Raw genomic sequence first — 26,212 nt, 5'->3', positions numbered from 1 at the left:
TGGCGATTGGTAGAAGTTTTCGATTTGAATTAAAAATTAAAGTTTTTCCTACCACACCACCATTAAGGAGGTTTTTCAGACCAATGGTGACCTTTTTTGATCAATCACATTGATATGTGGCGTTGAGCCTCAATATTGTTGATAAGGTCTTGATGAGGTCTTTTCCTCCTTATTTTTAGATAATTGAATTAAGATACCTGTATTTCCTACATACCCACCATAATTGATATTTAAAGGAATAGTGTAGCCAGAAGGCTATTTCTGGGGAGGGGTGGTGGGACCAGGGGTGGATTGACAGGCCCACACATTTCCTCTCTGCCCTTGCCCCCTCCCCCACACACACACACATTAGGATTAATAGCTTGGGGTTGCCAAGCCCTCCCAGCAGCAGAAGACTTCTGTCTGAGCTACCCCCCCCCCCCCCACCATGTCTGAGCAGCAAAGAAGTCAGTGGCATGCATAGTTTGAGGTTACAGGATATACCAGTATTCAGGGCTATATGGTTAACTTTATCCATTTAAGGCATAACAAAAAAAAACTTGTACTAAAGTTAACTAGATATCATTTTCTTTAACCAGGTATCTTCAAACAAGCAGAATTAGGGCTGTTTCACTGATACACATTTTTGTTAATGCATATTATTTTACTGCTAGCCTATTTTATTTTACTCAGGTTCCACTTTCTGCAATGAGCCCTAGCAAATAATAAAGTGAGTTAGTTGTAAAATAATATATGTTTTAGGTAATTATGGCCCTTCATTGGATATCATTCAGAATGACCAGTTATGATAACCTCAATGTTAAAAAAATCAAAATATAATTATAATTGAAAAATAAACATATTTGAGACTTACCTGGTATAAAAATATCTATTCCTTCAAATGGTCCTTCACCGATGCGAGTCACATAATCACTCCCATTAGTAACCTCCAAAAAGGTAATTGAGGGTGTTATAGAATCAACAGAATGAGTCTCTACTGAGCTTTCTGTTGTATCTTCAAGAATACTTTCAACCGATCTGTGTCCAGTTTCAATAATAGAAGAGACAGTTGATGACTCTTTCTGTACCAGCAAAGCAGTTTGTGTTTCTAGAGAGACGTCTGCAGACAGTGTTGATAAAGAAGATGATTTATCAGGTGTATAGTCAGAAATAGATTCTGTAGCATCAGAACTTTCATCTAAAAATGTAGTTGGGTCTGGATACTGCAGCGTAGGATCTAAATCGCTAGTCCATTTTTCCTCAGAACTTGATTCATTTATTTTCTTCAGAGTACCTTCATGTTCTTTATGTATTGCAGGCTCAGAAGTATATGATCTATCATCATCTTCTGGTTGCTCAGTTACAGTTTCTTCTGTACTTAATGTTGTTGGCTCTTCAAAACTGGCTCTCTCTTCTGAATCTTCAGGATATTCAGTATGGTTGGACAACTCAGTACCAGATGGCTTGTAAGTTGCTGCCATGTCAGCACTAACTTCTTTAAACATATGTTCTGAAGGTGATTTGGATTTGCCAGCAACTTGTGATGGCAAAGTACTTGCTATCTCTGGGAGTTCAGAGTCTCCATTAACTAAGATCACAGTTACAGGAGATTTTGGAGTTTGGTCATCAGAAATTAATGTTGCTGAAGCAATTTCCTCTGACACTTGTAATTTGGTATCAGTTTCTGTATAAACTGTTTCTGCATAGACTGTTCCAGTAGATGACTCTCTTATACTTTGTGAAGAAACTTCTGGGGAAACTGTGATGATTGTTTCATCTGATGTATGTCCATGTGTCTGAGTTAGTTCATTAATTGTAATATCAGTAACTGTCAAAACTTCACCAATTTCTGCTTTGTCAACAAAAGCAGAGATTTTTGAGTCTTCTCTTAACTCTGCAGGACTAGAGGTTGTTTCATGTATCAGTTTATCTTCTGTAATGAATTTTCGCTGTGTGCTGGCTGGGCTTAGTGAAATTGTTTTTACATCTGTCTGAGCAGGCAGCCTAGAAGTAGCCTGTGGCCCATCTGTTACAGTTGCCTCTGCATTGTACTTAACATCGTCAAATACATGAATTTCCATACCTGATTCTTCTCCAGAACTTTCAAAGCCTGCATCAAGTTTTTCATGCACAGATGTTGTGACTAATTTAGTAGTTTCAAAACTGTGTGTTCCACTAATCACAGGACTAGCGGTTACCATTTCTTTTCCTATCTCCTGTGAAGATTCCTTTATAGAATGGTCTTCCGAAGAAATTGTAACAGTTTTAGATGAGACTAAAGTAACAGGGGCAATTGTTCTGGTTCTATCTGAAACTACTTCTTCTGCATCCACTTGAGAATCTGCTGTAATTTCTTCACTAGATATTCCAGTGGGTTTAGGTTTCTGGCTTAGTAGGTCTTCTGGTTTGTCAGTTGAAAATTTCAGCTTTGCGCTGTCAGGTTCCAGTGTTACAGAACTTGAAGTGATGCTGCTATCTTTGGTACTGATGATACTTAAAGATCCCACAGTCCCTATAATAGGCTGATCATCTTTAGAACCTTGGTCTGGTAAAAATGATTCAGTGTACTTGGGAACTGATAATGTGGCGCGTGTGTCTCTGGTTGGATATGTTTGGGGGGTGAAGCTTTTTTCCTCGTGTGTTAAAATTATGTGTGCAACACTTGTATCTTTGCTTTCAAGTTTTGTGGATTCAGTTGATAATGTAACATGGGCATCAGAAATAGAGATTGTTTTTTCACTAATCTGTGTGCCAAATGTGTAAATCTTCTGATCTATTTTTTCTGTACTTGGGCTAATGCTACTAGTAACTAAAATTTCTTCTTTAGAATGTAAGTCAGCAGTGAAGTCTATACCAGAACCTTCCTCTGAAAAGGGTATTTTCTTTGTAGGAGCAGAATCAGTACTGAAGCTCGCAGTTTCGGGTTGTGAGGATTCTGTGACCAGTATTCTACTGCTGACAGTGGAGCTTTGAATTACAGTTAAATCATCTCTAGTTGCATTCTCCAGTTCAACACTTACTATTAATTTTTCTGGCTCCAGAGTCACTGGATATTCCTCTTCTCTTGTAACACTTTTGCCTGTAGAGATAACAGGAGAACTGACTTCTTTACTTTCTGGCCCTATGGATTTTGTCACTGGCTTTGCACTAGTAAATGCAATGGGTATAAAATCATCTGGTGAAGTTGCGTCCCCAGAGGACTCTATAAATTGTACTTCTTGTTGCCCCTGAGTAGAAGATGTTAAATCTTTGCCAGATTCAAAGCTAGACAGTTCTCCTGGAGAAACAATAGTAGGGACGGCAGCTCTTTCTAAATCATGTACTTTCTCAGTTGATGTTCGTAGACTAAAAATGTCTTGGGAAGTCTGACTTTTACTTTCAGCTTCTTTCGTAGAACCTTCCAATTCAGTACTTACCACTATTTTTTTAGGCTCAATAGTAATTGCATATTCAGTAGATGAAATGTTGCTACCAATTTTACTTTCATCTTCTCTAGATTGCCACCCAAGTTGTGAACCAGGGCTCCTGGTGATGGATTCAGCACTGCCAAATGCTTGTTGTGTATGCCTTTGTGAAATGAACCCTGTAGTGCTGCTGATTTCTTTGAATTCTTCACCAGAGCCTGTCTCTACAGCAGTAAAATCCTCAGTGGGGACCAGAAAAGCCCTGGTATCTAAAGAGCGAGACTGTGAGGACTCTGTTACCATTTCTGCTCTGCTGGTACTGAATTCATCAGCAGATCCCTCTGTAATGTCACTTTCTAATAACTTTTGCGGTTCAACAGTAGATGAATAGTCCTCAGTTGAAATTATTGTGCTCATGCCAGGAGTGCTGCTAATCTCTTTTCCTTTAATTATTTCTGCAGATTTAGTGGCAGCATGATCAATGGGATATGGCTCAGAGAGTACAGAAAGAGTGCTGACGTGTTTTTTTGAAGAAATAGTCACTTCTGATATTGTCCCCAAATCACTTATAGTCACATCTGTAGGTGTCTTGGTCGTTACAGAATCTGTCGTTACAGAATGTGTCTTGGTCGTTACAGAATCTGTAGTCTGTACAAGATCTTCAATGACATCTCCAGAGCCTTCTGATTCTATAATTGAAGTGGGGCTTGCCACAGACTTTACTGTTTGAGCAAGAAGTGAAAACACATGAGATTTAACAGTTGATTTAGACTCTTCAGAAGGGATAGACACTTCTTTTGTTGCCATTATTTCTTTTGTACTTGTGTAAGATGTAGCAGCATCTGAAAATACTATAGGGGTTGACGTTACAACAGCAAGCTCTTCAGAATCTTTGTGCATGGTCGGTTTCATGGTTCCAGAGACAACAACACTGGGTAAGTCAGCATCACTTAAGGCAGGAAGTCGTATTGTAACATCTTCTGTAGGACTCAGGGTGACTTGTAAGGGCTCTTTTTGTTCAGCTTCATCTGTCTGAACTGTATCTGCAGATTCAGTGTCAGATACTGCAATAGCACTTGAGTCATTGTTTTCCTGGCTTTGGATAATCGTTATGTTTTCGGAACGTGTCACGCTCTCAACCTGGTCACTTCTTGCTTCCTCCGCTTTTGTGTCTTTAGGTGCAGCAGTGACCTCATGTTTCCCATTGATAAACCTTAAAGCTGGAGAAGTTGTAGGTAAAGTGGTGTTTTCACAGTCTGGCTCCTCCTCCTCATCTTCATCTACAGGTACAACATCAATTATAAAAGGACCATCATCATCATCATCCACATCCTCATCCTCACAGTCTTCCTGTTCTGAATCTTCAGCTTCTGGCTCCCCTAGTACCTTTAGAAGTGGATGTAAAGGATCTGAAACACACAGAAAAAAATTTTATTTCTCATAATCAGTTCTTGGAAAATATGACAAGATTGCACACATGCATTATTCCTGGGAGAACTCTATATTAAAAGAGTAAATATTCTGCACACAATATTTATTAATTCATTAAAACCTGGTGGGTGAATATCCGGTTTATCTTTGGCCAGTTAAAACTTAACCGGCTAAATTAATATTTGAAAATAGCTGGTTAAGTTTTAACTGGCCAAAGATATTCCACATATGAAATGTAGACAGATTCACAATGAAAATCGGTGGATAGTTGCTTATATCTTGTTCTATAACCGACTATCTTCTAGCCACTAACTGGTGATATTCGTCAAGGGATAGCTGGTTAACCCTGGCTGAACATTGCTGGATAGCTGGCTAAGTTGCTCTGAATATCGGAGGGTGTATTCTTTGCAAAACAATACAATATAATCGCTGTCTTTGACTAATAATGAATTGAACTGTACCACAGGAAAAACAATTCTTATTCAAAGATATAAAATTCAAATATGACCCACTGAGCGAAAAGATACCAAAAGTGAGGTTACAAATAATAGAGATAAAGACTATAAATGTTTGGAGAGGCAACTTTCATTTTTGAAAGTTGTGTACCATAGGGTCAGTAGAATATGCAATTTTTTTCACGACTCTGATGTTTTTCATGTACTACAACCTAAACCTGCAAGTGCCTATAGAGGAGTATGAGATTTCTAGGGTTAATTACTTTATCTATTAATAAACGTTTCTCATTTTTTAAAAGCTTAATTAGTCCATACATCAGGCTGAAATTTAGCGGGATTATGCAGCTGATATCCCTCTATCTTGTGGTATAAATAAATCACATACCATGCCTTTGGTACCTTTTCACTCAGTGGGTCACAAATGTTTAGTGCAAAATTACCCTGAGAGTCCTATAATAATACTCCATAATAGGACTTTGGTTTTCTCGGATTTGTGTTTGGCAAAGAGCTCTGAGCTGCAGGCAACTGCAATATCTTGCAGGCACTAATACTTGTGGTAGGCCAGCAAGGTATTGTTACAGATGCCAGCAATTGCAGGAAGTCAGATTGCCTCTTAAGCTCCACAAATTGTCAGGTAAAAATCCTCCAAAACTAGACACCCTAACCATAAGACCACAATTTCCCATCACCACAATTTTAGGGCTCCACCTCTCGCTCTCATTCTCTATACAACAACTCAACCCCACTTCATTCTCTTTCCCCACAGCAGCCTGGGCTTCTTATACATTTTCCCTCTCTCTCTCTCTCTCTAGTCTCTCTTCACCTTCGGTTTTCTTCCCCCAACATTTGTCAGCAGTTCACATGAGGCTTTGGCCCATTAGTGAGAGCTGTGTCTGTTTGCTTAGAAACAATACTTTTATTTTTTTTATTTTATTTTATTTATTCAGTTTAATCAAATTTACAAGAACTTTCTTGATTGGAAAAGCTTCATAAAATTAAAATATATCATAACATGAAAAATGAATAATCCATAAGGCAAACTTTAGGGAATCAATACTTTTAAAGGGAAAGAGGCTGCTTTCCTATGGTTACAACCAAAGCGGTTTACATATTATTTACAGGTACTTATTTTGCACCTGGGGCAATGGAGGGTTAAGTGAGTTCCCAGAGTCACAAGGAGTTGCAGTGGGAATTGAAACAGTTCCTATAGTTCTCAGGCCCCTGCACTAACCATCAGGCTACTCCTCCACAGAGAAGCGAACAGAGGTGGTGTGGCAAAGGTGCTTTAAAGTGAATGATTTTTGTCATGCTTTGCCTCAACCAGGCCATGTATGGCTCCCCTTTGTCAGCTCCCTCCCCCCCCCCCCCCCCCCCAAGCACTGCAGAATAGTGTAAATTATGCATATATCTGTGGCAACTGGGCGCTAACACAGCAGCTCTATGGCTGGCGTAAGTGCTCGCTTATAACTTTTAAGCACGCACATATCTGGTTAGACCAGTATTTACAAAAGGCATGTAGACATCTATGTAGTAAGGCACCCTGTTATAAAACTGCCTCTAAACCATCTCTTATTATTTTTACTGTCCTGCATTTATACATTTTTGTTCATCTGTGCTCAATTCATAGGTATTTTATCCACATTCCTATTAGCCTCCTCTGTCATTTTTCAAAGTGTGGGTCACTTATGCCTGTACAGAGAGGGACCTTTTTTCTTTGTGCATGTGGACAGACTGGTAGAGGAGATTTTAGCCACAGGCACCAAAAATACTGTTTGTACCTTCCTCAGGGTCACTCTTGACTCCACTAATTGGAGGATTATTAGCTACATCATCATGGCTGTTAAGAAAGAAAATAGTTCTCAGACCTGTGAAGCATAGGCGCCCTGTATAAGAGGCTTGGGGAGGCTAAGCCTCCCCAGCCGCAAGCCCCAAGCATCTCTCTCTCTCATCCCCCCCCCCCCCCCCCCGATGCAGCGCCTATCCCTCTCACTCACTCCATGGCTGTGGTCCCTCTAATTTAATCAGATCGCCATTACTGACAGGCTCTCTCTCATCCCCCCACCCCCCGATGCAGCGTCTATCCCTCTCACTCCCTCCCTGGCTGTGGTCCCTCTAATTTGATTTAGATTGCCCATCGCTGCCGGTAGCAGCACGCCAACATCGAACTACAGCTTGCTTCGGGGCTCCAGCCTGACATGCCCAGCCCCGCCTCCTCTGACCAAACTTCCGGCTTCCGCGAGAGCTGGACGCATCATAAGGAAGGCTGGTCAGAGGAGGCGGGGCTGGGAACGTCATGCCGAAGTCCCGAAGCAAGCTGTAGTTCGATGTTGGCGTGCTGCTATCGGCAGCGATGGGCGATCTAAATCAAATTAGAGGGACCACGGCCAGGGAGGGAGTGAGAGGGATAGACGCTGCATCGGGGGGTGGGGGGATGAGAGAGAACCTGTTAGTAGCGGCGATCTGATTAAATTAGAGGGACTGCAGGGAGGGAGCAAGAGAGATAAATGCTGCTTTTTTTGGGGGGGGGAACGAGGGAGAGGGATACACACTGCATTTGGGAGGGAAAGAGGGAGAAGGATAGATACTGCAATGGGGGGAGAAACAAGGAAGAATTGCTGGACATGGGTGTATGGAGGGGAGGGCAGGGGAGAGAGGAGAATTGCTGGACATGGATGGATGAATGGGGGTAGGGGAGAGAGGAAATTTGCTGGATATGGGTGGATGGAGGAGAGGGCAGGGGAGAATGGAGAGTTCCTGGACATGGATGGAGGGCAGGGGAGAGAGGAGAATTGCTGGACATGGATGGATGGATGGAGGAGAGGTCAGGAGAGAATGGATAGTTGCTGGACATGGATGGATGGAGGACAGGGGAGAGAGAGGAGAATTGCTGGACATGGATGGATGGGGGAGGCAGGAAAGAGAGGAAATTTGCTGGATATGGATGGATGGAGGAGAGGGCAGGGGAGAATGGAGAGTTGCTGGACATGGATGGATGGAGGGGAGGGCAGAGGAGAGGAGAATTGCCGGACATGGCTGGATGAATGGGGGCAGGGGAGAGAGGAAATTTGCTGGATATGGATGGATGGAGGGAGGAGAGGGCAGTGGAGAATGGACAGCTGTTGGACATGGATGGAATGGAGGGCAGAGAAGAAAGGAGAAATGTTGGACAAGGATGGAGGGAAGAAAAGACAAAGGAAAGATGCACACGGATGGAGTGGAAGGGAGAGAGGAGAAATGCTGGACATGGATGGAGGGTAGGGAAGACAGAGGAAGTACATGCACATGGATGGAGGGGAGTGGAGTGAGGAGAAATGCTGGATGTGGATGGAGGGTAAATTGCTGAATTTAAGGGCTGGATTGGAACACTTTGAGGGCAGATGTTGAAACTGGAGAAAGGATAGGGACAGGGCTACAGATGGTAGACAGGACGCATAAGGGGACAGAAGAATGGTGGACATGGTGAGAGAAAAAAATATCAAATGGAAAGAAGACACTGCATAAAACAGAAGACACTGGGACCAAAGCTAACAGAAAAACTAAATGCTCAGACAGCCAAGGTAGAAAACATTTTTTAATTCAGAATTTATTAATTGGAATATGTCAGCTTTTGGAAATGTGCATGTGTGACATTTTGCATGCAAGTTTCAATTTTTCTAGTATTGCTGCATGCTGAGTCTAACTTCTTGAGGTAACTTTCCAGTTCAGTATTTTGCCTTCATATGTGTTGTGTCATGTGTTTTTCATGTGTGATCAAGATGCAGTATTCTGCTAGCGTGTAGTATTGGCAGCCCTTTTTGTTTTGTTTTGGGTTTTTTTTTTTTTGTTTCACTAGGTTGTGTACTGGTGTTTTAGAGCAAGGTGTAATTATAGTGCTGCGTTTCCACTCATAAGGTTGTAGCTCGTACTGTCCTTGGAATTAGTGCTGTTATGGTTTGGTAAGGTTATGAGTATGGTTTTGCACAAGTTTGTGTATAGTGTTTTGCAGTGGAGAGACTGTGTGTTGGCCTTACTGAGGTAGCACCAAAACATCAGAAAGGGTGTAGAGCCTAAATCATGAGACACTACCTCTTGAATTATCGACATATTGTCGTTAATAAAAGGAGCTCATTGTGAACACTATCCACCTTAAAAGGGTGTTTTGTGGCTCTACATGAAAATTGTGATAATATGATCCCTTGTTTCATATTGTTGACGGTCTGCATTTTCCGTATGGTGGTATATTGGTGTATTAGGTCTGCCCAGTGTAATATTTATGGTACAGTAAGGTTATGAGTGTGTTTTTGCACAAAGTTGTGCATAGTGTTTTGCAGTTGAGCGATTGTGGTTAGTATATGCTTTGAGCAACCACTTTATTCTTTGACATATGATACATATCTAATATCTAAATTTAATAAAAGGTATTAATTGTGATTATTTTATTTTTACTTATTTTTTTCTGTGTGTTGTCAGACAATTATGGATATAAGCCACACCCCTGGCCCCACCCCTAACCCCACCCCCTTTAGCCTCCCCAAACAGTTGGGCCACCGACCGCCTATGCTGTGAAGCACTGTGATGTTGTAGATATTCTGCTGTCAGTGTTATCAACTACAGATTATGAGCCTATTTATTAACCACAGTGAAATAGTGCTTTGTGTACTATTTTACTACTAGATTTACTATCCTGTGTACCTTAGTACAGCAGGTTAGAAAATTCTGCAGAAAATGTTTGTGTGTTACTGCACCTGGAATTATCCTATAGCATATGATCTAGAGAACCTCATCCCTAGCATCAAGGCAAACACAAGGGAACAGGATAACCTAGGCAAACCTTCAGGAAGCCCCCCCCCCCCTTAAAGAAGTCTCAAGGCTCTACCAGCCTTATGAAAGAAAAGTGAGACCTAGAGGTGATTGTATCTAATCACCATAAAGTGAGCAACCAGATAAAAAAGATGATGGCAAAAGCTAGAATAACACTTGGGTGCACAGAGAGAGGAATGACCAACAGGAAAAGGTGGAAATAGTGTCTCTGTATAAATCCTTGATCAGAACTCATTCAAAGAACTGTATACAATTCTGGAGATTGCATCTTCAAAAAGATATAGACAGGATGGAGTCAGTCCAGAGGTTGGCTACTAAAATGATCGGTGGTCCTTATCATAAAGCATATAATCTTAAAGATCTCAATGCAGGAAAGCGGAGATATGATAGAGACATTTAAATACATCCACAGCATAAATGCATGGGGTGGAACGGATCTCTTTCAACTGAAAGGTAATTCTGGAATGAAGGGGCATAGGATGAACATGAAAGGGGAAAGATTCAGGAAATACTTTTTTTACAGAAAGGGAAGTAAATGTATGGAATGGCTTCCTAACAGATCTGCTGAAGACAAGGACAAGCACAGAGGACTACTTAGGGAGAGGCAGAGATTGTAGAGCTTAGTAAATGATATGGATGAGCAGGCTTGAAAAGCTCTATTGTCTTTTTCTGCCATCAGCTTCTATGCTTTTATCATGTTCACCTGTATGAAGCTTTGTTTGGGAAACCCAGAAGTGTTGAAATTGTACATGCTAATTTGAACACAGGTAGGGTCATTTTATGGGAGAGCGACCAAGGATACCAGAAACTGGAAGATGTTCTTCAAAACAAAATTTATTGGTGGTTTGGAGACTCGACACAATGTCGTGTTTCGGCTGTCAGGCCTGCATCAGGAGTCTGCTGTGCAAGGTGCTGCAGAAGAATGATGTTTATAAACGCCTTGATAATTTCACAGCAGTCTCTTGCACAAATAGTAGCTCAATGGTGATGAGGATGATTCTTCGAACTATAACGTGGTAGTCTTGAGAAAGACTGTTTAAAAAGATTGCGTGGTCTGGTCTAGCCGCTACACGCATCTTTTTAAACAGTCTTTCTCAAGACTACCATGTTATAGATCAAAGAATCATCCTCATCACCATTGAGCTACTATTTGTGCAAGAGACTGCTGTGAAATTATCAAGGCATTTATAAACATCATTCTTCTGCAGCACCTTGCACATCAGACTCCTGATGCAGGCCTGACGGCCGAAACACGACGTTGTGTCGAGTCTCCAAACCACCAATAAATTTTGTTTTGAAGAACATCTTCCATTTTCTGGTATCCTTGGTCGCTCTCCCACTTTTTGTGTTCTGTTGTTTTTACCGTGGGGCGTTTGAGTTCTCTGCTTACTGGTGGATTTCCTCTCACAGGGTCATTTTATAACAAGCCTCCTTGATAAGAAATGCAAGTAAGTAGCTATTTGGGAGCTATTTTATAGACATGTGGAGGGGCATTTTCAATATGATGTCTAAGATGGACTATGGATGTTTTGCGCTAAACGTCCCAAATCCAAATAGCAAATGTAACCATTTTCAAAAAAGCAAAAAATCTATCTTTTTTTCGAAAATGCCGCTTGTAACAAGATTTTGTGCTCTGTGTGTTTATTTTTTCAGGCTATTTTCAAAAAAGAAACACTCACAAGTGAAAAACGTACAAAATCAAGCCAATAGGATGTAGAAGGGGCCAGCATTTTTAGCAGATTGGTCCACCAGACATCCCAGGAAAGCAATGGGGCACCCTAGTGGGGCACTACTGTGGACTTCATATAAATACTCCCAGGTACACATCTCACCATTGCTCCTTTATCTTGTTTGCTGAGCCCTCTACAACCCAGCCAAACCCAATATCCCCAACTGTACACAACTACAATAGCTCTTTATGGGTTTCAGGGGCACCTATATGTTGTTACAGTGGGTTTTTAGTGAGTTTTGCAGGGATCACAGTTTCCACCACAACTTTAACAGGTAGGGAGAGTTATGGGTCTGGGTCCACCTGTCTACAGTGCACTGCATCTACCACTATACTACTCTGGGGGACCTGCATGCTGTTGTAATGGACAGGGCTATAACATCTGAGGCTGCCATAGAGACTGGTGAGTACGTATACAAAAAAAACGTAGCTTAGCTTGCTCTAAAATCTATCCCAAAGACTGCAGCAAGATATTAAACAGTGTTATGCTAATATTCTCTAGGAACTTCTTTTACAAAGTCACGCTAATGATTCCTGTGCAGCAAGTAAGAGGAAGTCCATTCAATTCCTATGGACTTTCTCTCATTTACCGCACAGGAATCGCTAACTCGGCTTTGTAAAAGAAGCCCTAGGCCCCTACTTTTCTTTATAAAATAAGCTGCACATAGGCACCCTCTAGGTGCCAAATTTATTCATCATTTTATAGAATTGCCCTCATCATGTGCATATGCAGTTCTGGCTATTCTACACCTATTTGCAATAGATCATATACATTTCTGTAGTCAAGGGGTCCTTTTACTAAGGTGCACCGAAAAATGGCCTGTGCTAGTGTAGACACATGTATTGGACGTGCGCGGGTCCATTTTTCAGCGCACCTGCAAAAAAGGCCTTTTGGAGGCGGGGGGGGGGGCTGAAAATGAACATGTGGCAAAATGAAAATTGGCGCGCAACCATTTTGGTCCTGAGACCTTACCGCCACCCATTGACTTAGCAGTAACATCTCACGCGCTAACCAGGCAGTAATCATCACTGTACGTACGATGCCGATTACCACCCAGTAAGCGCTGCACGCCAGAAAATAAAAAATATTTTCCGGTGAGCGTAGCGGACGTGCGTCAAAAATGAAATTACAGCCCGGGCCACATGGTAGTTCAAAATTGGCGCACATAGGACGAATGTATGTGCCTACTGGCTTAGTAAAAGGGCCCCCAAATGCACATCCCACTCAACCCTGTCTTCGGTGATGCAATCATGTCAGTGCCACAACACTCTGCTTTTTTTTTTTTTGTGCATCCCCTTCTACAAGCCATGAAATCCAAAAGAGTTGTTTGAGACAGTAGCAGAAGGGCTGCTATACATGGACCAGGAAAGGGACCTCATGATGATGATAGTATTCAAGGATCTGAAGGTGGTGAAACAATGTGACAAGACAGTGCCCAAAGTTCCTTCTCTAAAGAGCAGACCCGGGGAAATTGTCCTGTGAAAATGAAACTTAAAGACAAGTGATGGACTGATCGGGGGCAATTCTATAACTATGTGCCACTATTTAGGTGCCCAAATTAAGTGGGTAGTGCCCCTATACTATAACTGCACTTATGTGTGTAGAATTGCTATTACAAAATAGCAATTAGTTGACATCAGTTGATCTACAGTTAGGTGCTAACATTTATATCAGCTGTATATCTGACGTAAATGTTTGCAGCTAAATGCAAACTTTGTAAATGTAATTTCATAGCAGCAGTCCATTTGGGATAAAATATGGCCTATGTTAGGGATATCATCATACAGTGCTTTTCCTTGTGTGGGTTTTATCTGGAACTTTTGAAGAGCTTTCCAGATGCAGCAGATCCTTGAAATTTGATCTACAAAGTCAAGCAAATAAACTAAAGCCTACCATGACCTACTAAGAATCTATTTGAGGTGATTTTTTTTCACTTTATTTTACCCACTGATAATATAAACATTTATGCTGGTTTGTGATCCGTTATACCTGAATTGTCCCTGTCGAAAGAACTTAGCAGGTGTTCAGTGTGACAGAGTTTCAGTTTATTTTTAAACACTCATCAGTATTTTACATTAAATATAATCTGCTTCTAAAAGCTTAAGCCAGTGGTTCCTAAAGTTGGTCCTGGAGATGAATATTCATATCTCTCATTAATATTCATTGTGGATATCCCAGAAACCTGACTGGCTGGGGTGCCTCCAGGATCAGGTTTGGGAATCACTGGCTTAAGCTTTTGTTGTTGTTACTGTAAAGATTTTAAGGGCCATTTTACAAAGGTGCACTGAAAAATGGCCTGCAGTACTGTAGACGCATGTTTTGGGCATACGCAAAATCGTTTTTCAGTGCACCTGTAAAAAAAATGGCTTTTTAAAACTTTTGACGAAAATGTACATGCGGCAAAATGAATATTGCCACGTGTCCATTTTGGGTCTGAGACTTTACCACCAGCCATTGACCTAGCGGTAAGGTCTCACATGGTAACCGGGTGGTATTAGTCTATGTACGTAAAATGCTGATTACCGCCCGTGCGCCAGAAAATACAAATATTTTCCGGTGCACGTAGCGGATGTGCGTCAAAAATGAAATTACCGCAAGGGTCACTTGGTAGCCGGGCGGTAACTCAAAATTGACGCACATTGGGTGCACATAGGCGCTTAGTAAAAGGGCCCCCTCTTTATGTGAGTTTCTTGGTCTTATATCTGTACCTCAGCTTCCTGTGTATTTTCCACACATGTAGGTTTCATGTACATTTTTATTACTGTGCATCCTGTTTTCCATTCACCAGTTTTGAAATTCAGACCTTTTGAAATGATTGCCTATTTCACTCCAACCATTTTATTAAATCTGATTCTCCCTTAGAGCATACAGTGAGACACAGAGATATAATATATGGCTCAACAGAATGTTATGGGATATACTGAAAGCTGAACCAACATTAAAGAGGCAGTTCTTCACTCTGATGGTACAAAGAAAACATTTTTCTACACCCTTCAGTTGGAAACCAAAAATGCTTAAACATTTTAGCCAAAACAAAAAAGAAAAAAAAAAAGATCTGGAATGAAAACTTTACATAACTCTTTGAAAGTCAATGTCTGTAGAGGCAATCTTGCACAGCCGGCTAGGAAGTTGTTGCATGCCATACAAAGTGGGTGGGCAGCTATGGGGCAGCGCCTGTCTCACCCACTGAATTTTTATGTGGTGCACAGTGTCTTTGTAAACCCTGGCTGGCACACGCTGTAATGTTTTTTGCATGCCAATTTCTAAAACGGCATTGGCCCTGCAGGACCTGGCTTGACGAGACTGCCACTTCCAATCAGAGATGTCTCTACAAGCGATTTTTGAAGATGTGCACATCTGTTTCCTAATGGGGGAGGGGAAACTGACTTACAATCAAATCCTTATAGACAACACTTTGCCAAACATCTATGCAACAATAACAATTTCAAAAAAGCTTGCCAAATATGAAAAGCAACCTCTTTGTTTTCACAGGACTATCATCTACCAGTGAATAAGTCAGCTTTTGGACTACTTTCCCCTTCAACTCCCATAACATCCATTACTCTGCTTCTTCCTGTCCTCTTTTTTTCTCATTAAAACACAGGACTACCAACCACTCAAAAACTGGAAAGGGAGCTAACATGCTAGGACTGAGAGCCGACCACTATTCTGATTTCTATTAATACTTTCAATTAATTCAACAATTTCATAGAAACAGAGAAAAGTGATGGCAGATATAGAGCATAACGTTTATCCACTGTGGACATATATGCCAGTCTGTCATAAATACATTCACGTTGATATTCAAATACATTTCTGCGGTCAACACCCAATGCTCACTGCATAAATTTGTTTTTTAATTCAGTGCCAGATAATGCATATATTTTGGCTGGATAACTGGATGTCCAGCCAAAATGTATCTGTTTAAGAGAGGGTCTATGTATAGTCGTTATCCAAATACGGCTTTGAAACAAACTACGCCTAGGCACACTCTATAAAGTAAACCTAAATTTAGGTGTACTCTATAGAATAAACCTAAATTTCCACGTGGTTTATAAAATATGCCGAGTGCCCATCCGCACGACTAAATTTAGTCACGGGCAGTTATGCCAAGTAAATGCCGATGCCTAAATTATGCACGTACCAGGTGTATTCTATAACAACATGCATAAATTTTAGAAATGCCCACAACCCGACTATTCCACGCCCAAGGCCATGTCCCCTTTTCAACTCTGCAACTTAGAATTTACTTGCATCACAAAATTTTGAAACAACATATGTGCGTTAGATTGAATAAAGCGTACTAATTGATTTATATTTTATATATTTTCCTTCAATTTTCTGCATAAGTTCTGTTTGTAACATTTAAATGGCTGCATAAATATTTTTTTGAAACAACTAATTGTGAAGAATATTCAAGGGGTAGAGACTTTTTATAGACATTATAAATAAATACTAGAAAACTGTCTCAAAAATTTCCACTGACAAATAAAATGACTGAAATAATTAACATACACAAAATATTATGTGTACCATGAAGGAAGGAAAAAGGCCTCAAAGAGCTCCAAGATAGTATTTAATCTAACGGAAGCTACAACAGATCACAAAGATCTTGCCTTCATCATCGGCCAAAAAACCTTCAAAGTGTATAAAGCTTCCTGCTCTGTAAATAGTATAAATGTAACTGCACTTCTTATGGTTTTATTATGTTAGATAGCACTCGATATGAGTGCCAACACTTATCTTTAAAGGTGGTACTCCATCATGGACTGCATTGCCTAATCAAGTTCTAGTGGATTCTAATTATAAATAAAAAAAAATACATAATCTTTCTCTTCTATTGTACCTACAATGTTTATTTTGTACTATTCTGTTTGCAGGCTTAGGTCTCTACCATTTGTAGAGATGCTCATGCTGACATATCTTAGGGGTCCTTTTACAAAGGTGCACTAAACACTGGTGACACCCATAGAAATATATGGGCAACTCTGATGTTTAGTGCGTACTTATTTTTAGTGCATGCTAAAAACACTAGTGCGCCTTTTTACAAGGACCCCAAAGTTTATTATTTTCTATTTAGAGTTCTTGAAGATAAACCCTTGAACTCTGTTAACGAGATGCCTCTACCTTTCCATCTGTCACCACATGTCACACTCAGTAAGCACTGTACTTACTGTATCTACATGCTAGTAGAGCAAATAGAAGTAATGCACCTGCCCTCTACATGCTGACTCACCATCCCAAGTTATAAGTCCCCACAAGGCTACTTCTCATATCTTTTCTCAACCCTCCATCACCTTGCTCAGTCAAGACATGTCTTCATCTCTAAGCCCTGACCCCAGTGGTTGCCATTTAGTTCATAATGATTTTGCCCAGCTCAATGATTCCATGTTGCAGTTGAACCTTTTCTCCCTCCTTGCTACCCCTCATGTGAAATCTCTGAATGTAACACCTCCCTTTCTGTTCCCTCTCCCTGCTTTTACTACTGTAACCTAGGTCTTGCTCCCCGCATTACTAGTTCACTCAGTTCCAATGTCTGACCCGTGTCACCACAAGATTTTTCTTCTTTCACACCAATGCACTCACTCTCTCCACACTTCCCACACTATACAGTCCTTTCTAGTCAAGCTTGGGTGTAGGTCAAGGTCCGGAATAGAGATCCGATATCAATGGGGAATGAAGTCAGGCTTCAGAAAATGTTCTCTGCCAGTTCAGGGGACAAGTGTCCTCACTCCTGCTCCAAAGAACCACATAATACTTTAAGGACTATGTCATTATACAAATTCAACTTTCCTGAACTTTCTGCAACCAGCAGGTAAACCATTTTATAACTTCTTCTGTACAATTAACATTAGGTCACAACAGTCCTCCTGTCCATTCAAGATTATGTGACAAACATCAATCACTTTCCAACTCGTTTCACTTAGTAAGCCCATAGCATTTACATATTTACAGCTCCACCTGTCCTTTACCCATCCCTTCAGGCTAGCAATAATCCAAGGCTGCCTCTGATACTGGTGATCACAATCCAGTTCTCCTTCAGGAACAGACCCTTTCGGCTGTCCTCCTTCCAGCAAAGCAATTTTCAGAGCTGTAGCCTGGCCTTGACCAGGCTTCCCCTACTCTGGATCCTGTTTTCGGGCTAGGTTTCCCTTACCCACCCGGAGCTCCTCACTCCTTCTCAGTTGTCACTTAATTCAGCTCTGGTTTGTTCTGCCACTTCAGGACCTCCTCTCTTCCAAGGGTCCCAGCGGGGGGGGGGGGGGGGGGGGGGGGGAGAGGATCAGGCAACCAAAGATCTTGTGTTCCCCTCTGTAATCCCTTTTATCAATTCTGACTCCTGAACTATCAATCAATACTCCATAGCACTTATCCCTATTATGATGGGGGATTACACTACAAAGCCTTTTCCCTCCATTTGGTGTCTTGGCAATTTTTGCTCTTTCCAACCAATGGTTGTGGTATTATAGAGAATGGAGCTGCTGGATTTGGGCAGAAGCATGAAAATGTTTCTATAAGCTTTAAATTTGAAAATATAAAAATTTGAAAACGTAAAAATGATGTTTGTGGAAAGTATTTTGCTTGTGATTGCACTGAAGACATGTATAGACGGAATGAAGTAGGTCTGGGCTTGCTGAGGCTTTTCTCTCCTTAACTTATAGGCTTTTTTTCTCCCTATATTATAAGCTATCTTTCTAGTTTCAATATAAGTGGATTGGTGTTGGTTTTGATTTTGTTTATGAAATCTTTGCTCTCTCCCCACTCCACATCCATGACACCTGACCTGCATCCAACTTCTCATATATCTGTGTGCACTCCCTCTTTCCATTCCTGTCACTACCAAGACCCAGCCACTCCCTTCACTTGTTCATGTCATTGAGACCTACTCTTTCTTTGCCTCCCCAATGATGTCAACAAATCTTGCAAGGGCTTCACAGCAACACTAACCTTTCTATCTACCCCTGGTCTCCAACATGTAGCCCTCACCCTCATCTCCTAATGTTGCTCTACCTTAATTTCACATCTTCTTCACTGACACCACACAATTATGTGCCTTCTTCCCACCCCTATAGAGATCTCCAATGTTGCCTCCTCTCACCAAACTACTAACTTTGTTTCACCTGTCCCTTCTATGCATCTCCATGCAATGCTTGCTTGCTTTTCCATCTTCCAAGTCTCACTGCCTTCTCTGTGAAATGCCTCATTCTTGCTCTCTCTATACCACCTCTCTGTAATACCTCTCAGCCCTGCACCCCCATGTCCATCCTACCTCCCCCTCCATGACACTGCAACTCTTCTTTAGTGTCACTTCCATGTCCTGGCTTTGTCCCCTATCTCTGGTGATATTACACTGCCCTCCTCTTCCCCATGTCTCAAAACATATCACTTTGTCACTTACATAGTGCTCTCTATTACCCCCACACTTCACTGATCCTATTCTTCCATCCTCATCCTGTGACACTTCTTTTACCCTCCCACTTCCCTCCCCCAAACACACACTTTTCCGAAACAACCCACTCGGATGATGTTCCTTTTAATCTCTCCTGTATTCCCCCACCTCCACTGGTATTCCTCCTGCTCCTTTTCCCAAAATGACATTCACCCTCTTTGTTCTCCTTCCATACCCCAAACATTTTCAGTGTGAATGCTCCTCGACAGTCTTCTCTACCTTCAGCCCCCAATGGCAATGCCTCATATTCTCTACCCTTCCTTCCCTCCTAGTGTGATATCAGATAAACTAAAAACGTATGCAGATCCTGCAAAATACAACTATTTGAATGTTATATTATGCTCACAAGCTTGATAGAGTGATGCCTCTTCTTCTTTTTCTAAATATTGTAACTTTGATGTTTCTATGATAGCTTCTCAGTGATTATCTGATGTTTTGATTGTGATCTGCACTGAACCAGTACTAAGGTATTTGCAAATATAATAAATTTGTTGTCTTCTATTGTACTGCATCCTTCCCTCTGAATTATTAGCCCATCTTCCAGTGCTGATACTCTTCATTGTTCCCACTATGGCACATTTTAAGGTCTTAAGAGTGAAAGTGTTAAACAGTGTTATCAATGCATGATAGGGGCAAATGTACCTGGGATCTTGCCAGGTATTTGTGACCTGGATTGGCCACTGCTGGAAACAGGATGCTGGACTTGATGGGCCTTTGGTCTTTCCTAGTATGGCAATACTTATGTACTTATGTACTAAGCATGACATGGAGGACTGGACAGAGAGTGAGAAGAATAGCCTTATGATTAGAGCAGTTGAAATTAAAGCTAAGATGTAATGTGGAAATTATCATGCTTATGTACTGGGAGTTACATGTATCTTATAGAATTATATAAGAAATGCATATAAATATGAATCCTGCCCATGTATATGTGTATACCCACCTGTCAAATGGGTGCTATGCAAGATATGTACTGTCACTACCGGGCGGACAGGAAAAAGAAGCAGCAACAAAGTGCATGGTTTTGTCATTGAAGCCCCTGATGCAACCCTGATTAAGGTGAAACAAGATCTTGTCGGGTCTTTTCTATGATTTATGATTCATATATGTGAGGTGAATAAACTGGACTTTTTATTTCTACCCTTGTGATCTGCTCCTTTTTTTGCTTTGTTCCTTCTGTGGCCAGAAGGATGCTAGGCTGCATAGAGAGGGGCATAACCAGCAGAAGAAAAGAGGTGTTGATGCCCCTCTACAAGTCGTTGGTGAGGCTCCACTTGGAGTATTGTGTTCAGTTTTGGAGGCCGTATCTTGCTAATGTTGTAAAAAGACTGGAAGCGGTGCAAAGAAAAGCTACAAAAATGGTATGGGATTTGCATTGCAAACCATACGAGGAGAGACTTGCTCACCTGAACATGTATACCTTAGAGGAAAGGAGAAACAGGGGTGACATGATACAGACATTCAAATATTTGAAAGGTATTAATCCGCAAATGAACTTTTTCGGAGACAGGAAGGCAGTAGAACTAGAGGACATGAATTGAGGTTGAAGGGGGGCAGACTCAGGACTAATGACAGGAAGTATTTTTTCATGGAGAGGGTGGTGGATATGTGGAATGCCCTCCCGTGGGAGGTGGTGGAGATGAAAACGGTAATGGAATTCAAACATGTGTGGGATAAATACAAAGGAATCCTGTTTAGTAGAAATGGTTCCGCTGAATCTTAGCGGAGATTGGGTGGTGATGCCGGTAATTGGGAAACAAAATGGGAGCTGGCCAGACTTCTACGGGCTATGCCCTGATCGTGACTAAATAGATAGGAATGGGATGGAGTGTAAATTTTAAGGGGCTTCGATGTTAGCTTCAGAACTTAGTACAAGAACAGTGCTGGGCAGACTTCTATGGTCTGTGCCCTGAGAAAGGCAAGGACAAATCAAACTCGGGTATACAAATAAAGTATCACATACCATGTAAATGAGTTTATCTTGTTGGGCAGACTGGATGGACCGTACAGGACTTTATCTGCCGTCATTTACTATGTTACTATGATATTGCAGATTGTCTGCCTATTTGCTTTCTTAGAATAGCTGTTAGGCAGCATTCTGGCATACACACACATATGTGCACACATAACATGCATTTATACTAATATTCTAAACATTTACAGGCATAAGCCACATGTAAATGTTAATGCATTCTTTATAGAATTACCCCCTGGATGGCTTAAAGATGGTACTGGATAACTTGTAACAGTGAAGGTTTAAGTTTTTCATTATTTTACATTGGGTGCTTTAACCTAATCAGTTCAGCACAGTTTAGAAGATCAAATTTAGGATGACTACAAATTGTTCAGATGCCGTCTAACAATCAATAAACTTCTGAAATAGAAATATCTTTAGCAATTTTCAAAACATCAAGTAATTAGTTGCTAATTTAATCTGTTCAGGGAGAGAGTGCCACCATTTGGCAGACTAATAAGAAAATAGTTTTGATAGAATAGATTTATACATTGCTTTTTTAGCAGAAGGATAATGAAGGATCAAATAATGTTTTGAGCTGGGATCACAATTTCTAAATGACACATTAACAACAATAGTCATATAGCCTGGGGATTGGCTCTGAAGAATTAGAAAATTCATATAACACTAACGTCAAATACCTTTTCCAGTTAGAAAGTTCATATATTTGGAAAGGAATGACAGACAGCCTGGAACAGAAAGTCAAATTTTGGGTGCTAGATTTTCTTTCCTGCCTTAACAGTTACTCTAATTTACTACTACTACTACTACTTAACATTTCTAGAGCGCTACTAGGGTTATGCAGCACTGTACAAATTAATAATTTCCGAATGCAAAGGTTTAATGCAGAGAAGTTCAGAGAAAGGACCTACTGTATATGCAGTATCACCTAATATTGTCAATCCTGATGCTCACTATTTAAGATATATTCACTGTGAAACATTCATTGCAGCTTTTTAAGCATGTATATATATTCCCTGTTATACCATGTTGGCAAATTGGCATCAAGCAATAGTAAATACATTTCTATTTTAATCACTTTGGTTTATTTCTTTCCCAGCATAATCATTCAGAGAGATCAAGCTTTTCTGCCTAGAAACAAATAAGCACAAGATAATTTGTTAGACCAGCTACAACCGGTCTAAAGCAAACATTTCAAGCACTTTAAGCTTTGTGCATTGGGCCCTCAGAACTCTTGAACCAAAATCTTCTTTAATGCAGTAATCAAACAAGGAAAGCATAACTTACAGTTCAGATGTGCTGGACAAGAGTTTTGCCTTGTAAACTGGGAGTCTGCTCAGGCACAATTCTCCCGCACTTCTACCCCATGATCAGAGATAATTGTGCTGCTTAAATTTGCATGCATTATCTCTGATCATAGGTCTAATAGTGCCCCGTGCTGTTCTAGCGCTATTTTAGAGCGCTGTTTGGAACAGCGCGGGGCTTTTGATCATCTGCCTGCTAGTGTTCCGCACCGAAATACAAGTGTATTCTATAACAACGCACGCAACTTAATTGGCTTAACAAGTCAATCAGCGTTGTTCACAGCACTTAACAAGCAATACTAGACAATAATTAAAATTTATGCGCACAAATCACTCAGTGTATTCTGTAATGCACAGTGCCTAAATTTTCATGCATGCAGGTAAAAAGGGGTGTGGTTATGGGCATGGAAATGGAAATGGGCATTTTATGGTCATTCTAAAATTTACGTGCACTGTTATAGAATATGGCCCTCTGACATAAATCTATGTGCTGGGATTTACGCCATGTTTTCATTGGTGTAAATGGAGACACATAGCTTCAGGTGCTACAGTGTCAACTAAGCATATTCTAAGTACTGCGTCTAAATCTAGGTGCTGCTAATAGAATACGCTCAGGTGAGAATGTTTGCCGTGCGGATCTTTTAGGCACCATATATAGAATCCCCCCAAATATCTATAAAACTCACCCTCAACGTTCTATTGGCTTCTGACATCACTGAAGCCAAGGTTCGTATGTTCGAAGCTCTGAAGCCTCGAAAATCACAGTGTCTGGGCCCCGCCCTCGCGTCAAAAGTTATGACGTTGAGGGCGGAGGCGGAGCAATTCACCGCCCTCGCGTCAAACGTTATGACATTGAGGGCGGAGGCGGAGCAATTCACCAACATCGATGACGGGTGGGGGGGGGCCACAGGAAAGCCTTGCTAGCGCCCGTTTCATTGGCTCCAGAAACGGGCCTTTTTTTACTAGTGTATATATAAACAACAAACAGCCTGCCTCCATGTAAATAGGACAGGACACTAATGCTTTGTGGTTTGCTTTGTACTCTGCTTTGACAAGCTTCCTTAAGTGGTTAATCAAATAAAGTGTACCTTGAAGAAAAAAAAGAAGCCCTAGACAACACCCTGCACCCAGGTTTTATACCTCCAGATCATGAGTAATGGGCTACTTCCTCAGAATAGACTATCCCTTCGCTAGATTGACTGGTGCTACTCTGAAGCAGGGACCCAGAATGATTCTCATGCCACTGCATAGGAAAGGTGCATCTTGGCATCCTACTATACTTGTTAGTGCAGTAATAATCTAACTACTTTTATATCTCATTAGATATTAGTGCCTAATTCTGTCAACTGTTTTGAAAATTAAAATGATGTTAAGTTGCCATAATCACTAACCAAAATTATTGCACTCGTAAGTGAGCAATCAAAAATCACAGCTACTCAGTTGCATTGAATACTGGCGGGCATCTGTGCCATAAGTATATAAGTATTGCCATACTGGGAAAGACCAAAAGTCCATCGAGTCCAGCATCCTGTTTCCAACAGTGGCCAATCCAGGTCACAAATATCTGGCAAGATCCCAAAAATGTATGAAACATTTTATACTGCTTATCCCAGAAATAGTGGATTTTCCCCAGTCCATTTATTAACGGTCTATGGACTTTTCCTTTAAGAAGCTGTCCAAACCTTTTTTTAAACTCCGCTAAGCTAACCGCCTTTACCCTCATTATAAAATGTACTACATAATCCTCAACAGCATAAATAATTACAGAAAATTTTGAGTAATTATTCAGGCAGGGCTAAGCTATATAGGATCCCTTGCTTCTTTCCTAAAATGTGTGATTTTCTTAGTAAACTGAATGCCCTCATTTCAGAGTGACAATAACTGTGAATTAATCTGTCACTCTCATATCAACCCTATCACCTTCCATTCCTGCTTCACAATTTTAGCTGTGATGTATCATTCCAGGATCTAGAGGTAGAAAAGGACATAGTCAGGGCCGTATTTGACAGTGTGTGAACTTTGTAATGTGTCTGCAAGCTGATGAAGTAGTAGGCTATAGGCTTACCATATGGCTCCAGAAAAAGGAGGACACATTGATCCAGTCAGGGTTTTGCTTCTATTGAAAGCAATGGAAGTAAAACCCATACTGGCTCAATCTGTCCTCCTTTTTCTGAAGCAGGGATCTCTGACCCCCATGTACTTTGCAGGTGTGTCCCTGACCCTGACCTCCTCTTGCAAAACAGGAAGTGCAATTTTAAAGGGGATTTTCCATAGGTACACACCCATTTTCTTGCAGAAATCACTATGAATACTCCCTACAGTATGTGACAAGTTCAATGGGAACGCAAGTTTGATTTCTGGTAGACAAATGTCCATAGGACCAGATATTCAAAGCACTGACTGGAGCGAGCCATGAATGTTCAGTGGCAATACACAGGCACTGAAGGGGAGAGTTATCAAGGTGGGCTATGTTAAGATAGGTTATTTTGCCACAATTCATACTATTTTAGCACAGGTCTCATTTTATGTAATGAAACCTAAGGCCCTATTTACTAAGGTGTGCTAGCGTTTTTAACGCACACTACAAATTAGTGAGCGCTAATGCTAGAGACACCTATAGGAATATATGGGTATCTCTAGCATTAGCGTGGCTTAGTAAACAGGGCCCCTAGTTACTTATAACCCCGGTTAAAAGTAAAATAAACTGCTTTAAGTAGCCCACATTGATAACTTCCCCCTTTGAATATCCTTTCAGACCACCTCGACACTATCTAGATAATGCTGGTGCAGCATGGGGCAAAGCGTGGATGAAGAAAGAAGTTATGCAGAGCAGCAATACTCAACTTATATGTATAATTTGCTTTCAGTTTAGCCACTCATCTATTTATCCCAATTGACTTAGTACTACTTATCTTTTTTTTTTTTGTCCTCTCTATATATCTGAACTGTACTTGGCCCCTTGGCTACACAGAAAGATGTTTCATTGTACTATAAGAACAGTGGTAGCATCATCTCTATTTTATTTATTTCCATTTTGCTCACACCTTTTTCAGTAGTAGCTCAAGGTGAGTCACAATCAAGTACACTGGATATTTCTCTGTTCCCAGGAGGGCTCACAATCTAAGTTTGTACCTGAGGCAATGGAGGGTTAAGTGACTTGCCCAAAATCACAAGGAGCAGCACTGGGATTTGAACCTGCCGCCATCTCTGGATTGCCAGACCGGTGTTCTAGCCACTAGGCCACTCCTCCACTCTGTTCTATGTTACTTGAATGTTCTAATGTGTGCCTATTAGGTGTTTCATTGTTATTATGACCCAGAAATCAGCACAAAGGGCTCTCAAGAGTGGAACAGATACACTTTATTAATGACCCGACACAGGCCATGCTTCGGTGTCACATACACTTGTGTCTGGGGTTAATCTGTTATATAAACAAATATAACACAATGTTTAAAAAAATGGTATTAAAATTCAAAATACATAACTGTACTTATGTATTTTGAATTTTAATACCATTTTGTTATGTCAACTGTACTTGACATAAAAAATTAAATAAATAAATACAAAACTGGATACAAATGAAACTCTACATATGCAAAGGTGACTCAATAGAGTGAACATCGTCAATTAACTTGCTCCACCGGTCCCCTGCCCCCTGGTTACTTCCTATCCTGGGACAGGGGA

General features: G+C 40.9%; 1 protein-coding gene across 1 annotated transcript in view; it reads right to left on the bottom strand.

Annotated features, from left to right (window-relative positions):
- VCAN (versican) overlaps positions 1-26,212 on the bottom strand; it is a 245,943-nt gene that overhangs the window by 113,296 nt on the left and 106,435 nt on the right. Inside the window, exon 8 of the mRNA XM_030193355.1 lies at positions 854-4,792. Within this exon, the coding sequence (XP_030049215.1) occupies positions 854-4,792 (3,939 nt within the window). The remainder of the gene's footprint in view (positions 1-853; positions 4,793-26,212) is intronic.

The sequence above is a fragment of the Microcaecilia unicolor genome, chromosome 2 (genome assembly GCF_901765095.1).
Source record: "Microcaecilia unicolor chromosome 2, aMicUni1.1, whole genome shotgun sequence".
NCBI classification, from domain to species: domain Eukaryota; kingdom Metazoa; phylum Chordata; class Amphibia; order Gymnophiona; family Siphonopidae; genus Microcaecilia; species Microcaecilia unicolor.
This window is presented reverse-complemented; position numbering and strand designations above follow the sequence as displayed.